Consider the following 15107-nt stretch of genomic DNA (forward strand, 5'->3'; position numbering starts at 1 on the left):
TCCCGCCCCCTGCGGTCCCGCCCGCCGGGGAAAGTGAGTTGCGTGGGCGCCGGGGCGGGGAGCGCAGAGCCGGGAGCGCGGAGCAGCGCGGCGCCGAGTGCGGCTGACCCCAGGGTGAGTGCCCGCGGGGTCTGCGGGCCCCGCGCCCCGTCCGCCGCCCTCTCCTCGTCCCGCCCCGGGAAGCGGGTCCTGGAACCCCCACCCGGCTGGGTCGGTGGATGCGGCTCAGTCCGCCCGCCCACCGGGTGTCGGGCCGTGGCGGGGGCCACGGCGGCGACGGGAAGGAGGAGGAGGAGGGATGAAGGGAAGAGGAAGAGGAGAATGGGGAGTTACCAGCCGCTAACCACTGAGACTAACTCTGCCGGGCCTGATGGCACTCTGGTGGCGCTCAGGGCTTTCTCTGTGGCATCTTCCCGGGAGGGAGGGACCCATTCTACAGATGAGGAAATTGAGGCCCACCCAACTAGAAAGAGGCAGAGCTAGAGGCAAGTGGGGTCACTCCAACTCCAGAGCCTACCAGTCTGGATATTAGGGAGGCTCCAGGCGAGGTCCTCCAGCTCAGCTCTCATCATCGTGGGTCAAGGGCCTGGGGGAGGGATCTAGTGGGTTCCTGAAGTGGGTGGCCTGAGCTTCAGCCCCTTAGGAAGCAGGAGGAGGGGGCATAGAGTGAGGAGGGGGCTGCAGTCTGGACCCTGAAGCCACAGGACTGAGGAACCTTCGTTTGCTGCATTAAAAGGAGTAGGGCGGCCCTGGCTTGGGTAGGGGCCAGGGAGGAGAGGGGCTAAGGGCTGAGCCAGTGGAGTCCTCAGATGTTGGGGAGGGGTCTGACCAGGGCCCTACACACCCTGCCCACGATTCCCCATGAGGGAATCGCCCAGGCCCACGCCCTGTGAGTGAGGGATACTCAGCTGGATATGCCACAGCCTGGGGCTGCTGCACTCCCTGAGCCCCCAGACCAGGTTCCCTGCAGCCCCCCATCTGTCCAACCAGGCTTTCAGGGTGCCCTTGGGCAGAGAACAGCCGTGGGACTAACAGACCTGCAGCTCCAGGGTCTGGCTCCTGCCTGACTTGACCACCTGGTCCCAGACCTCACCTCCTCAAGCGCGCTGACCTGTGGGTAGACCAGGGCTCAGGGGCCTCTTCCCCAGGATTGCTGTTAGGTTTCAGTGAGGTAGTATGGGTGAGGGGATTTCGTGGAGGCTCACTTTATTTCATCCCCCCCCTCAGGTCCTGTCTCTCCTGGGGCAGGGTGGCCAAGTCCCATTTACCTAAAGAGGAAGTGGAGCCCTAGAGGAGGTGAGAGACTCCCCCAAGGACACACAGCCAGTCACAGCTTGGGCGGAGCTCAGGCCTCTGGGGTGGAACCTAGCCCCTCCTACCCCCTTTCCCCGTCCAGGGCCGGGTGCTTCTGCAGCCTCAAGCTGCCTCTCAGCCTTCTCTCCTCCTCCAGGCTGGGGCCAGGGCTGCACTTCCTATTTGGATTGAAGGAAATCAGGCCCAGGGGAGGAAGTGACCAGCCGGGCAGGCCCCTAGCGGCCCAGACAGCGGGTGGGGCACTTTGGCGCCAAATGTTCACCCTGTCAGCTTGGGACCTCACCGTGCCTGTCCCCTTCCCTGACAATTTGAGAGCTAAGGAAACTGAGTCCACAGAGGGGAAGTGGCTGGCCTGGGGCCCGGAGAGCAGTGGCCATGGAGTCCCGGCTCGTGGCTGGGTCATCTGCAGGGCCTTCCCCGGGCGCTAGGCAGGGCCCCACCAGGCTGTCCCGCCTGTGTCAGCTTCCACAGTTTCACTTTCGTGGGTTTCGACACCTGGAAGGCTGTTTCTGTCCTTTTCTGGACAGAGGCCACCAGGCAGTCCAGGCCTCAGGGGAAGGCTCCCCTCCCGGGCCTCTCTGCCCACAGTGAGGGCACCAGGGGACCCGGTGGAGGCTCCCTGCGCTCAGTGCTCACAGACACCCCAGGGAAGGAGGAGGCTCCAGCCCAGCCCTGGCTGCTGTCACAGACAAACGCTCCTTGGTGTGGACGGACGAGGACTCGCAGCCCGCCGAGGGCTGTGGCAGTCAGGAGGCTGGCCGCTGGAAGTGACCCTTGGCCTGGGGCCCCAAGGATGAGTGGGATCTAGGGGTGAGGGCAGGTCACAGAGGGACAGATGGCGCAGAGGTCAAGGGTGAGAAGAGCCAGAGCCACCAGGGCTCGAGGGTGGGTGTCTGGGACAGGGCAGAGCCAGCTGGGAAAGAGCTTGGGGAGGGCTGTGGGCTGGGCCGTGAGGTCGGCCAGGGTGGGCTCCACTCCCAAGTATACCGCGTACTTCCGGTGTGACCTCAGCACCCCTTCAAGGCTTCCCGGGCCTCAGTTTGCCCACCTGTCAGACGGGGTTGGTAGCAGGACCTACCTTCTGTGGCGCATGTGAGCCGAGGTGGACAGAATTCCTACCCGTTGGGAAACTGCGAGGCCCACCTCGACTGAACCTTCACCCCCGGCCGGGCCCGCAGGACCATGGGCTCCATGTTCCGGAGTGAGGAGGTGGCACTGGTCCAGCTCTTCCTGCCCACCTCTGCCGCCTACACCTGCATGAGCCAGCTTGGCGAGCTGGGCCTCGTGGAGTTCAGAGACGTGAGTGGGACCGACGGGTTCGGGAGGGGGCCTTCTGCGTCCTCGATGGTATGCCGCCTGCCCACAGGATGCCCTTGGCCGTGCTCGAGTCCTGGCGGCCTCTGCCATAGATACTCCGCTCTCGGAGAGGCCAGCCTGACAGCTGAGGCCACCTTGCCTCTGGGGCCCTGTCACACCCTCCCCAGAGCACGGAAAGCTGCTCTGTCTCCAGCTGGGCATCAGGAGGCTCATGGTGTGTTCAGCACCGTCCTAGGGGGAGGCAGCTATGGCCCGCAGGGAGCCAAGCCTGGGTGCCAGGGTGGGACCGCCCTGGCTCCCTTCTCAGAAATCTGACCCCTCTGTGCGGCACCCACAGCTCAATGCCTCGGTGAGCGCCTTCCAGAGACGCTTTGTGGGGGATGTTCGGCGCTGTGAAGAGCTGGAGAAAACCTTCAGTGAGTTGGCCTCAGCCCACATCCCAGGCAGGCTTCCTGAAGGAGGTGCCAGTCGAGCTTGGCCTGAAAGGAAAAGTCCTGGTCCCCCAGACGGAAGTCAGTGAAGGGAAGTCCAAGCCATGCCCTGCAGAGCCAGGACAGGGCCGCTGGGGTCTGTGGAGTGCTCTTGAGAATGGGGCTCACTTGGAAGAGGCCTCAAATACTGTATGAGGGCCTGGGAATTCCTCCAGTAGATACTGGGAGCTGCTGTGGTTTGTTTCTAAGCAAGGGTGAGGCATGGACTGAGCTTTCTGTGCTACAGATGGACTAGGTGGGCAGAGGCCAGGATCCAGGGCCAGGTGCCCCGAGGAGCAGATTCTCCAACCCAGGGACCCTCACCCTGGACTCTGTGACAGCCCCTCCTAGGAGGAGCCCGTGAGGGGGGGAACAGCACATTCGTTTAATGGTTTGTTAGTTTAACTGATGCCTTTTAGGTCATCAGGCAGGTGGTACGTGGGGCTCCCGGCATGCTCCCGTCCCAGGCCCTCCCATGCTAGGCCCACCCTGCCTGGCACAGCCCTGTGGGACCCAGGCCCACACAAAGGAGAGGCCCACACGAGCTCAGGAGGAGGAGGGTGGACCTTTCGGGGTAGAGATTTGGCCTGGGGTTTTTCTGGGAGTCTGGGACTTAGTGAATCAACTAGCTCGTGGCCAGTTGAGTTTGGGGTGGCATTTGGGACCCCTGCTAGTCATCAGGCAGCCCTTGGCTACCAGTGGCCATTAGCTGGCGCTGGCCCCCAAAGAGCCTCTCCTGACGCCCGTCCCTCTGCACCCAGTGTTCCTGCAGGAGGAGGTGCGGCGGGCTGGGCTGGTGCTGCCTCCACCAGAGGGGAGGCTGCTGGCACCCCCGCCCCGTGACCTGCTTCGCATCCAGGAGGAGACGGATCGCCTGGCACAGGAGCTCCGGGATGTGCGGGGCAACCAGCAGTCCCTGCGGGCCCAGCTCCACCAGCTGCAGCTGCACTCTGCTGTGCTGGGCCAGGGCCACAGCCTCCCGGTCAGCTCCAGCTCTGGGTGGGGGTAGGGGGCTGGGGGAGAGGGTACCAGCCCCCGCTGGGCACGGGGCTCACGGTGGTGCCTCTTGGCTCCCAGCTGGCAGCCACCCATGCTGATGGGCTCTCGGAGAGAAGCCCCCTGCTCCAGCCCCCTGGGGGGCCACACCAGGACCTGAGGGTCAAGTAAGTAAGGGGCACTTCAGGTTCTTTCCTGTCAGCTGGAGGCCCTGACTGACTCCTTGTCCAGTGCTCTCCTCCTCTACCTGCAGATCACCTCCGGCCTCCTCCCTCAGGCCCACAATTTCCCTTGCTCGTGGGGCCTTCTCCTTTCCCGGCCCGGCCTGCCGGGCCCAGCCTCCTGCCTGGGAGCAGGCCTGTGTGCCAGGCTGACCGTCCTGACTGGGGTGGCCTGGCCAGGGGAAGGGTGGGGCTGGGGGATGGCGGGAGCACCCCTGCCCAGTCCAGCCCCTCGGCAGCTTCGTGGCAGGAGCCGTGGAGCCCTCCAAGGCCGCTGCCCTGGAACGCCTGCTCTGGAGGGCCTGCCGCGGCTTCCTCATCGCCAGCTTCAGGGAGACGGAGCAGCAGCTGGAGGACCCGGTGACGGTGAGGGCTGGGGAGCCCGGGCTGGGGGCATCCCGGGCGGGGTGGGACCCTAGGTAAAGAAGCCCATTCCCGCAGGGCGAGCCCGCGACCTGGATGACCTTCCTCATCTCCTACTGGGGTGAGCGGATAGGACAGAAGATCCACAAGATCACTGACTGGTGAGCCCCACGGGGGGCCGACCCTGCACCACCCTTGTGCCCAGGCCCCTGGCCGCCGGCAGAACCCCCGGGCGCCCCCTCACGCCGCCCCCTCCCTGCCAGCTTCCACTGCCACGTCTTCCCGTTCGTGGAGCAGGAGGAGGGCCGCCTCACAACCCTGCAGCAGCTGCGACAGCAGAGCCAGGAGCTGCAGGAGGTGGGCACCCTGGGGCTCGGGCGGGCTGGACGCCCCGCTGCCCCCTCCCCCCCCACTTTCCTCACCACCTGCTCTGGCCGCAGGTCCTGGGGGAGACTGAGCGCTTCCTGACCCAGGTGCTGGGCCGGGTGCAGCGGCTGCTGCCACCCTGGCAAGTGCAGATCCGCAAGATGAAGGCCGTGTACCTGGCTCTCAACCAGTGCAGCGTGAGTGCCACGCACAAGTGCCTCATCGCTGAGGGCTGGTGCGCCACGCGCGACCTGCCCACGCTACAGCAGGTGCTGCAGGACAGCTCGGTGAGTGGGGCGAGGGGGGCTCCCGCCCTCCCCTTCCACCCAGTGGGTGCCGGCTCTCCCTGAGGGTCCAGGCCCAGCAAGCCTTCCCCCTCCTGGCATCCCAAAAGCACCCTGGAGGCTGGCCCAATGGGCACTGGCTCCAAGATCTTGGGCCACTGCAGGGAGCCTCAGGCTACTCATGTATGAAATGGGTGTAATGAGCCTGCAGGGGCCATTGTAGTGTGAACACACCATAGGCTGCTGGGACCCAGTAGGTGCTCACATGTGGCAGTGGGGCACCCTCTCCTGGGCCACACTTCTCTTTCCCAAGCACTTTCTGGTCCAGCTGATCTCGGACTCTCCCTAAATCACCATGGGTGGGGGGGCAGGAGGTCCTATTTCAGAGAGGGGAGGGGCTACTCCAGATCTCTGGGCACCTGCCCAGTGAGCCCCACCTCTCCCACTGGGTTTGGCTGGGGGTGTCAGAGGGTCCCTGAAGGCCCCCCCATCAGCCTCATCTTTTTGTCCATTGGGTGCTGCAGAGTGAGGCAGGCGTGAGCGCTGTGGTTCACCGCATCCCCTGCCGGGACATGCCCCCGACGCTTATCCGCACCAACCGCTTTACTGCCAGCTTCCAGGGCATCGTGGACGCCTACGGTGTGGGCCGCTATCAGGAGGTCAATCCTGGTGAGATCTGTGGAGCCCCCAGCCCGGGAGGGTGGCATCTCCATACCTGGCTTGTCCTGCCCTCGTGAGCCCACTCCCGTCACGCTGGAGGGCAGGGGAAGCAACGTGGAGGATTTGCATTTACTTCCAGCAACACCCCCCACAACCAGCAGTTAGGCTTACAAGGGATCCAGCATGAGGCTGTGTGCAAAGAACAGGCTTTGCAGTAGGAATGGCTTGGGTTTGAGGCCTGACTCTTTACCTTGATTCATTTCTTCATTTCTGAGCCTCGGTTTCCACATCTATAAAACGGGAATCATAGTTTGGGCCTCAGAGCAGTGCTGGGAGGGTTGAGAGATTGCACATCCGATGTCCACGGGACCAAAGTCAGCCTGCTGAGGCTCCTCATTAGGCCTCACTGTGTAAGAAGTTTGAATCGGGTGCCGTCGGGTTCTCCCAGAAGCAGAGCCTGAGTTGGGGACTCTGGCGCAAGTGGCCAATTAAGAGAGGTGCTCCTGGGAGAAACCAGCCAGGGCTGATGGCAGGGGATGAGGCAGTAGGCAGGGAGGGGTGGGGAGCTGGGAGCTGGCCAGGGGCTGCCAAGTACTGGCCCTGGGTGAACTCGTTGACAATAGCTCTACCGAGTCCTAGTACTGCTATCTCCCAATTTACAGATGGGGAAACAGAAGTTCAGAGAGGTTGTGTCACTAGCCCGTGGTCACACAGCCAGGAGGGGGCAGGCTCTGGAATGCAGACACACAGTCTGGCCTCCCTGCCTCGCCAACACCCCCTCCGAGTCTCCCGGGGTCCCAGAGCCTGGGCTCGGGGCCTCTGGGGCAGCTTGTGCAGATGCGCACGTTCACCCGGGGGTCCTGGCTGACCGCCTGCCCTCTGTGTGCAGCGCCCTATACCATCATCACCTTCCCCTTCCTCTTTGCCGTGATGTTTGGCGACGTGGGCCACGGGCTGCTCATGTTCCTCTTTGCCCTGGCCATGGTGCTCGCGGAGAACCAGCCGGCCGTGAAGACGGCGCAGAATGAGGTAAGGGCGGGTGAGGGGTCTGGGTGCGGCGGGGGGCCCGGGCCACCCCTCACAGCCCCCTCCCCGCCCGCCGCCCCCAGATCTGGCAGACTTTCTTCAGCGGCCGCTACCTGCTGCTGCTCATGGGCCTGTTCTCCATCTACACCGGCTTCATCTACAACGAGTGCTTCAGCCGCGCCACGACCATCTTCTCCTCGGGCTGGAGCGTGGCAGCCATGGCCACCCAGTCGGACTGGAGGTGAGGCCCGGCCGCAGCCCCGTGGCCCCCCTGGCCCCGCAGCCCCTGACCACCTGCCCCTGTTGCCACAGTGACATGTTCTTGGCGGAGCACCCACTTCTCACCCTGGACCCCAATGTCACCGGTGTCTTCCTGGGACCCTACCCCTTCGGCATTGACCCCGTGAGTCCTGGCCGCTTGCCACGCGGGTGCAGGCGGCGGGAGGGCCGGGTGGGTGCCAGCACTAACCCTGACCCGACCTTGACCTGGCCATGACACCTCCCGCGCGCCCCTCCCGAGGGCCTGGCCTGGCACTGGGGGCAAGAGGTGCGGGGCTCCAGGAGGACGAGGGGCCCGCCCTGTGGGGCCCACACAGCAGCCACCTCAGGGAAGAGAGAAGCATGTGGGAGCAAGGCCAGAGCTGGCTTGCTCGCAGCCTGCTGCCCAGGCGCCATTCCGTACTCTCCGTGTGACAGGATATTGCATGTAGTTCTCATGACAGTCCCCGGATGTGAGCATTAGCGTTGCTCTTGTCTCACAGACAAGGACACAGAGATACAGGAGAGACCAGGCATGTGACGTTGCCTGGCTGGGAAGAGCTGGGGTCTGGACCCCAGTTGCCCAGCCTGTCTGTCCAGCCCATTGTTCCCTTCTGCTGCCCTGCAGTGGGCAGGTGGGTGGCAGATGCCAATGAGGCCCCACAGGGACAGGCAGGCAGGCTGCCCAGGGTGATACCCCTCCCTCTTGCCACCCCAGGTCTGGAGCCTGGCTGTCAACCACCTCAGCTTCCTCAACTCCTTCAAGATGAAGATGTCCGTCATCCTTGGGGTCACCCACATGACCTTTGGGGTGGTCCTGGGAGTCTTCAACCACATGTGAGGGCCTGAGTTCTGGTGGGGGCAGGGGGCACTGGGGCAGGCAGGGCCAGGGTGGCCCGGTGGGTGACCAAGTACCCCCGGCCTTCTGCCATCACAGACACTTTGGCCAGTGGCACCGGCTGCTCCTAGAGACCCTACCGGAGCTGGTCTTCCTGCTGGGGCTGTTCGGCTACCTTGTCTTCCTGGTCATCTACAAGTGGCTGTGCATCTCAGCTGCCAGCGCTGCCTCAGCCCCCAGCATCCTCATCCACTTCATCAACATGTTCCTCTTCTCCCGCAGCCCCACCAACAGGCTGCTCTTCCCTGGGCAGGTACTGCCCCGCCAGACCCCTTCAGGGGGCCTCGTGATCACTGGGCCACTCTGAGCTGCAGGGTCCTCCTCTGAGAAAACGGGGATGCAGGCCTGAGGCTGTGAGCCAGGGAGGTCAGGGGACCGTGTGAAACTCCCCTAGGGAATCTCCCCCCCAGGATTCCTAATAGCACAATGTCCCTGCTCAGTGAGGGGCCCTGGGGGAGGAGTGGGCGGCAGGCTCCCTGGGCTCCCAAGAGTCATGAGGCTCGAAGAGGGCACCCTGACTCAAGCTCCCCCCGCCCCGCAGGAAGTGGTGCAGTCTGTGCTGGTGGTCCTGGCCCTGGCCATGGTGCCCGTCCTGCTGCTTGGCACACCCTTGTTCCTGCACTGGCAGCACCGCCGCCGTTCGCGGAGGCCCACTGGCCGGCAACCGGTAGAAGCTGGAGGGAGGGGGCATGTGGCATGAGGGCTGCCGGGAGGCTTGACCCCAGCCTCGCTGCCTCGCGGTCTCCTGGGTGGTGGAGGCCTGCTGATGTCACCTGCCCTCCACCCCCAGGATGAGGACAAGTCCAGGATTCTAGACTCCTCCGACACATCTGTGGCTGGCTGGGGCTCTGATGAAGAGAAAGCAGGGTGCCCAGGGAACTCAGAGGAGGCCGAGGTGGGTGTGGTCTTCCAGAGTATGTGTGGGGGATGGCGGCTGCCAGACTGACTTGCCCCTCACTGCCTCCCATCCCCCAGTTTGTCCTGTCCGAGGTGCTCATGCACCAGGCCATCCACACCATTGAGTTCTGCCTGGGATGCATCTCCAACACGGCCTCTTACCTGCGCCTCTGGGCTCTGAGCCTGGCCCATGCTCGTGAGTGACCTGGCCACAGGGGGTTGGCTGGCCGCGGGGGCAGCTGCTGGCTGGGGGGCCTGGGCGGGTCACTTCTCCAGGCTTCAGAATCCCGTAGCCTGAGGATGTGGGGAGGTCCTCCACCAGGAAGGGGGCGCTTCCGGCTGCCACAGGGGCTGGGTGGGCACCCCTCGGCCCTGGCCTCCACTGCTGCCTCCCCGACCCCCAGAGCTGTCAGAGGTCCTGTGGGCCATGGTCATGCGTAGCGGCCTGCGCATGGGCCGTGAATGGGGTGTGGCGCCTGTGGTGCTGGTTCCTGTCTTTGCTGCCTTCGCCGTGTTGACCGTGGCCATCCTGCTGGTGATGGAGGGGCTCTCAGCCTTCCTGCACGCACTGCGGCTACACTGGTGAGCAGCCCGCCTGGCTGGCCCCGGGAAGCACAAGGGGGCAGGAGCGGGGGCCTCCCCTCACGAGCTCTTCCCTTCTCACCCCCAGGGTGGAGTTCCAGAACAAGTTCTACTCAGGCAGTGGCTACAAGCTAAGCCCCTTCACCTTCACTGCAGAGGAAGAGTAGTGCCCATCTGTGGCCACGCTCAGGTCTCTGCCTTTACCTACAGAGACAAGAAATAAAGATGGCTTTAGAACTGTCCTGGTCCCATCTGCAATGCCACGGGCTGGGGAGGCTGGGTGTGGTGGGGCCTAGGCTCTGGGCATGGCTGGTCCCACCCCAGGGCTCCTGATATCATGGACTCCGTGCCTGGCTATATATTATGCCCATCGTCCTCATGCTCACCTATGCAGCTGGGCTTGGTGTCAGGTGTAATGGAGTGGGAAGCCCTGGTCTAGGACCTGGGGTCTTGAGAATTTGGGGAGAGGCCTCATGAGCACATCTGCAGCAATTCCAGAGTCTTGGCGTGAAAAGGGGCAGAACTAGGACCAAGGAAGGATGTTTCCAGCACATTCTAGCTCAATATGAGTGTCTGCCAGGCTGAGCCAGGGATGTGAGTGAGCTCCCGATATCCTTGGGGATGTGCAAGTGGCTGTTAGGAGACTGGGATACTCGGCATGAAGGGTGGTGCCTGGCATGATGGGCCAATGTTTCCATGCCCTGGTGCTAGCCCCACCTCAGGCACTCAAGATGTCTGAGGCAGGGAGCAGCCTGGGACACCAGAGCCTGACCCAGCAGTGAGGACGGGGACACTCACACACACGGCCACCATTCTAGAGAAGGGCAGAGGCTGTCCAGGCAGCCCAGGAGCCACCCAGGGCCCCAATGGTCAGGAAAAGGATTGAGCTGGATTCCAGGCCCTGCTGCCCCTTCAGTGGAACCTATTGTTTGTCTCTCCCACCCCTCCTTGGTGACCAGTCCTACCCCCTTCCCCCCACGCTGAGGTCATCCTTCGGCTGGTGGGGTGGAGAGGGGCATTTTGCATGTCTTTCTGGCCTGGGTCCCACCACTGGCTGGGAGGTGGTGCCAATGCTTCTCAGAGGCCTTCCTTTCTCCAGCTGAGGAGCTGCAAAATGGCTCTTCCGGCAGGAGGCCCCAGGAACAAAGGCTGCTTTGAGGCCAAAGATGCCCTGGGCATGGCAAGCCGGGTGGCCTGGCTCCATGACTGTGGCTCTCATCTGGCCAGCTGCTGGGAGGAGCCCGACTGCCCTGCTCAGGGCCTCCAGATGCCAGGGGGCTGGGGGTGGGCAGGGCAGAGCGGGGGGAGCGGGTGAGTCCTTACATAGGAGTACAGTATCATTTACTGCTAGTTTTATTGTTTGGACACCAAAACACATTCACCCGGTTAAAATTTAAAATGTCGGGCAGCCCCGGTGGCACAGAGGTTTAGTGCTGCCTACAGCCCAGGGTGTGATCCTGGGGACCCGGAATCGAGTCCCACGTCAGGCTCCCTGAGTGGAGCCTGCTTCTCCCTCTGCCTGTGTCTGCCTATCTCTCTCTCTGTGTCTCTCATGAATAAATAAAATCTTAAAAAAAAAGAAAAGAAAATTAAAATGTCTACAAGGGCAAATAGTGGAAAATCTTCCTCCTGCCTGAGCAAGCCAGCAGTTCAGTCTCCTCCAGGATGTCCCCCTGCTCCTAGTTTCTTCTAGATCCTTATGGTCGTGGGGCAGAGAAGACCGGCCGGGAGCCCTCCATAGGCACAACAGGCGACAGGAGATTTAGGACACACCCAAGGGTGACAGGATGAGTTTTATACGCTTTTATTGTTTGTATAGTACAATCTCTGGTAGCAGAAATGTATGCACAAAAAAACATTCAAATAAGAGTTCAGAGTAAAAAAAAATTTATCCCAAAGGACATTTAACATATATGGGTTTCACAGCTATAGTGTATCTGCGCCCCCACATTCCACAGACTGCTCTTTCCCACCAGGAGGACCTCATCAGGGATATCGGGAACAGGGAGGGCAGGGGAGCTGGCCCAGAGCCATGGTCAGGCCTCCTCCCTCTCCCCTGGCACACTGAGGCCCCCGCAGCAGGGCAGCAGGAGGCTTCAGCCCAGGCACAGAACCCACAACCCCTCTGAGCAGAGGTGGAGGAGAAAAGGCTGCGGAGAGCAGGATAAAGCTCTCCATGGGGAAGGGAGGCAGGAGGCCCCTGTGCATCCAAAGGTCCCCAAGCTGCCCCTTGGCTGGCAGGTGGCCCCCTATGGGCTCCCTGCCTGCCCCTGAGGCTGGAGTTAGTAAAGCACATTCAGTTAAAGAGGAGGGCAGGGCCAAGTTGCATCCGGTCAGGGTGAGATGCGTTTGCATAACAGTATATGTACAACAGGTAGCAAGGAGCTACATTCGTTGGTTCATCCTTGTCCAGAGACAACAGCTCACCCCCGTCACAGGCAGTCTGCTGTCCGGAGCATCAGCCACGTGGACCAGAGGGTGAGGGAGCAGCTTCCAGAGACTTGCGCTCAATCCACAGGGCTATGTCACAGTCTGTCCCTGCTCGCTCACTGCGCTCGGGAGCCAGCAGCGTCTACACAGTCACCAACAGAGAGCATGGTCACAGTGTTCCCCAGCATGTGAACTCAAATCCTTGAAAAATCAACGTTAACCAAAAAGAAGACCCACAGAAACACTGTTTACTCTCGCTGTCTGCCATACCTGACTACAAACTTCAGGCCCCAAATAGGAGATGCCTTCTCTAGATTAAAAGGATTCTGAGATATTGCACTATTGCGCTATGAACTATGTTTCTGCTTCCCGATCTCATTGCAGACCTAGTGAAATCGTAAACAAGATAGGATATAAATGTTACTCAATTTTAATACAGTCTTTCTTATCATACACATCTGTGTCGGCAGCGAGACATCCAAGCCTTGCTGTAGGGACAGCAGTTGGAGCGCGGAGGGGCCCGCTTGCTGGCCACCCCCACGCAGTCCAGGGATGAAGTGGATGGCGCCTCCCACGCTCACACCCCGAGCTTCCGCTTCTGGTCGAAATAGGCATCGAACCTTGCTTGGGCGTAGTCCTAGGAGACATAAGGAAGAACAGCCTCACCAAAGACTCCCACCCAGGCTGCCCATGTCCTGCATGGGCCTGCGCCTGGGCCACTACCACTGCACCGGACAGAGCAGCTCCAGCCGCTGCAGGGTGTCCAGAACCCCAGACACCCAGCTCAGGCACCTGGGCCGTCGTGGCATGGCCACCCAGGTGGGCCTTCTGTCTCTGTATCTGGCACTGCCACGGTTCACGCTCGTTTACCCTGAATGCTGCAGGCACTGACTGAAACACAGGCTCCTCTCTCAAAGCAGAAGATCAAGTAGAGAACAGAGGTGTGAGGAAGAAGGTACCACCAATTTTCTGGGATCACCTGCAGCAATACTACTACTAAGACATGAGAGGGACGTTGGAGATTCTGGTCTTGAGTTCTGCCTACACGAAAACCGTCAAGCCGTGTGTCTCTGGGTCTGCTCCCCGACCCGCCCCTCAGGGTGGAAAGCACAATCTCTGAAGCGCCTGCTTCAAATTGAAAAGTCTGTGATGCCAACTGCCAGGAAGATTACAGCATCAGTTTCAAACTCGACATTGGGATGTAACTTATGTACCACCGCTTTGAACTTCAATAATGAATGACTTCAGAGTTGGACATTTTCACAAATGTGTCCATCCAGTTTAGCACCAGCACCACAATCCTGCTAAGGAACATTCCAGCACACTCACATTTCCACGGGCCTGGCTCCAACGCCTGGCCACAGGCAGCCTCTGAATTCTATCTCAATCACCGTGGATTTTGCTATTAGAAAACTTTTCCATACATCAAGTCATCCAGTGTGTACCCTTTTGTGTCTGGCTTGTTTCACTCAGCATAGTAACATTTCTGGGATTCATCCAGGCTGTTGTGAGCATCTGTGGTTCATTCCTGTTACTGTGGAGTACTTGTCGATTGTATGATCTAACACACTACAAATATCCATTCATCTGACTGGCATGCGGGTTTGGGCAATTAAACAGAAAGCTGCTATGAGCAGGAGTGCCAGTCTTGGTGTGGAAACATGCCTTCATATCTTTTGGATCAATCCCACAGTAGGAGGTTGCCAGGCCGGACACTAGGTGTACCTCAGACCCTCTACCTTCCCCCTTAGCCATGTATGCGGGTTCCAGCTGTTCCACATTCTTGCTGACATTTGGTAGTGTTGGTGTCTTAAACGTTTTAGCTGCCATCATAGTATGCAGGGCATCTTGCTGGAGATTCAATCTACACTTCTTTTATGACTAATTACATTAAGCAGACAAAACAGATGTCTACTAACCATTTGCTTCTCTCTCGTGAAATGTCCAAATCTTCTGCCTATTTACAAAGTAGTTTGATTTCTTGCTAAATTGTGAGCTCTTTATATATTCTAAATACAAGTCCTTCTAGAGGGAGAGATCTGCCACATTTGCTCCAAGGCTGTGCTTGCCTATTTGTTTTCTTAATAATGTCATTCTAAGATCACAAGTTTTTAACTGATTAAGCCCAACTTACTGTATCTTTTTTCTTTTATGGTCAGTGCTTTACATAACCTAAGAAATCTCTGCCATGGTCACAAAGCTTTTCTCCTTTGTTTTCCAGATGCTTTTACACCTAGGCCTGTTATCCAAGTTAATGCTTGTGTATGGTGGGAAACCAAGTTCATAATTTTTCCCGTATGGCTGCTTAGTTCTTCCCGCATCAGTTTTGAAAATCTAACCCCTTCTCCAATGAATGACCGTGACCCTTGAGTATCAGTCGGCTGTATGTATGAGTGTCTCTGGGCACCAGGCTCTACTCTATTTGACAGATGTCCATCTTTACACCAATATCGCAGTCTTGATACATCTTAAAATCCGGCAGAATGAGTCCTCCAACTTTGTTAAGTTTTAGTTTCACATAAATTTTAGAACTTACCAGTTTCTGCCAAAACGCCTGGGGCTGGGTGGGGGCTGGTATTTGACTGGGATCACAGAGACTCTGGGTATCAGCTTGGGGAGAACAGACTCTTAATATGGAGTCTCCTGAAGCCATAAATGGGGTCTCGCAGTCCATTTATTTAGGTTTTTAGCCATGTTTTACAGTTTCCAGTGTGAAGACCATGCACATATTTCAAAAATCTCATCCCTAAGTATTTCATGTTTTATACCATTGTAAATACAATGAAACTTCACTTCCACAGCTTAAACAGCATTTCTGTTGATTCTTTCATATTTTCTCATGTACTTGATCATGTCGACTATAACACAGAAGTTTTTCTTCTTTGTTTCCAGTACTTTTGCAGTTCCTCTCTTTTCCTGGCCTCACTATGCTGCCCAGGTGCTCTGGTCCCCTGGGGGGTGGCAGTGGGATGTGAGAGCAGCACACCTGCCTTGCTTGCTGTCTGGGGCTCTCAGGTGTGCAGGA

At 59.6% G+C, this 15107-nt stretch overlaps 2 protein-coding genes across 12 annotated transcripts in view; one reads left to right on the forward strand and one right to left on the reverse strand.

Moving 5' to 3' along the window:
- TCIRG1 (T cell immune regulator 1, ATPase H+ transporting V0 subunit a3) lies at nucleotides 1-9893 on the forward strand. Of its 2 annotated transcripts, XM_072790167.1 has the most exons (21): nucleotides 1-114; nucleotides 1228-1296; nucleotides 2493-2613; nucleotides 2969-3047; nucleotides 3863-4083; nucleotides 4179-4264; nucleotides 4558-4684; nucleotides 4760-4842; nucleotides 4945-5038; nucleotides 5122-5334; nucleotides 5856-6000; nucleotides 6881-7020; nucleotides 7101-7258; nucleotides 7330-7420; nucleotides 7994-8112; nucleotides 8213-8426; nucleotides 8715-8840; nucleotides 8964-9068; nucleotides 9149-9266; nucleotides 9475-9652; nucleotides 9741-9893. In XM_072790167.1, the coding sequence occupies exons 3-21, from the start codon at nucleotides 2497-2499 to the stop codon at nucleotides 9817-9819; spliced, it is 2493 nt and encodes an 830-aa protein (XP_072646268.1). In that variant the 5' UTR covers nucleotides 1-114; nucleotides 1228-1296; nucleotides 2493-2496; the 3' UTR covers nucleotides 9820-9893. The 2 variants fall into 2 exon arrangements, with proteins under 2 accessions (XP_072646268.1, XP_072646269.1); XM_072790168.1 differs by lacking the exon at nucleotides 1228-1296 and having other exon boundaries at nucleotides 31-114.
- Nucleotides 6217-15107, reverse strand: part of CHKA (choline kinase alpha) — a 71112-nt gene continuing 62221 nt past the window's right edge. For 9 of the 10 annotated variants that reach the window (XM_072790175.1, XM_072790176.1, XM_072790172.1 and 6 more), the window contains one exon: nucleotides 11441-12719. In XM_072790175.1, coding sequence (XP_072646276.1) covers nucleotides 12660-12719 — 60 coding nt within the window. In that variant the 3' untranslated portion in view covers nucleotides 11441-12659. Of the gene's footprint in view, nucleotides 9857-11440; nucleotides 12720-15107 lie in introns of those variants that run through there. The other variant, XM_072790174.1, reaches the window with a different exon arrangement.

The sequence above is a fragment of the Canis lupus genome, chromosome 21 (assembly GCF_048164855.1).
Source record: "Canis lupus baileyi chromosome 21, mCanLup2.hap1, whole genome shotgun sequence".
Classification (NCBI taxonomy): domain Eukaryota; kingdom Metazoa; phylum Chordata; class Mammalia; order Carnivora; family Canidae; genus Canis; species Canis lupus.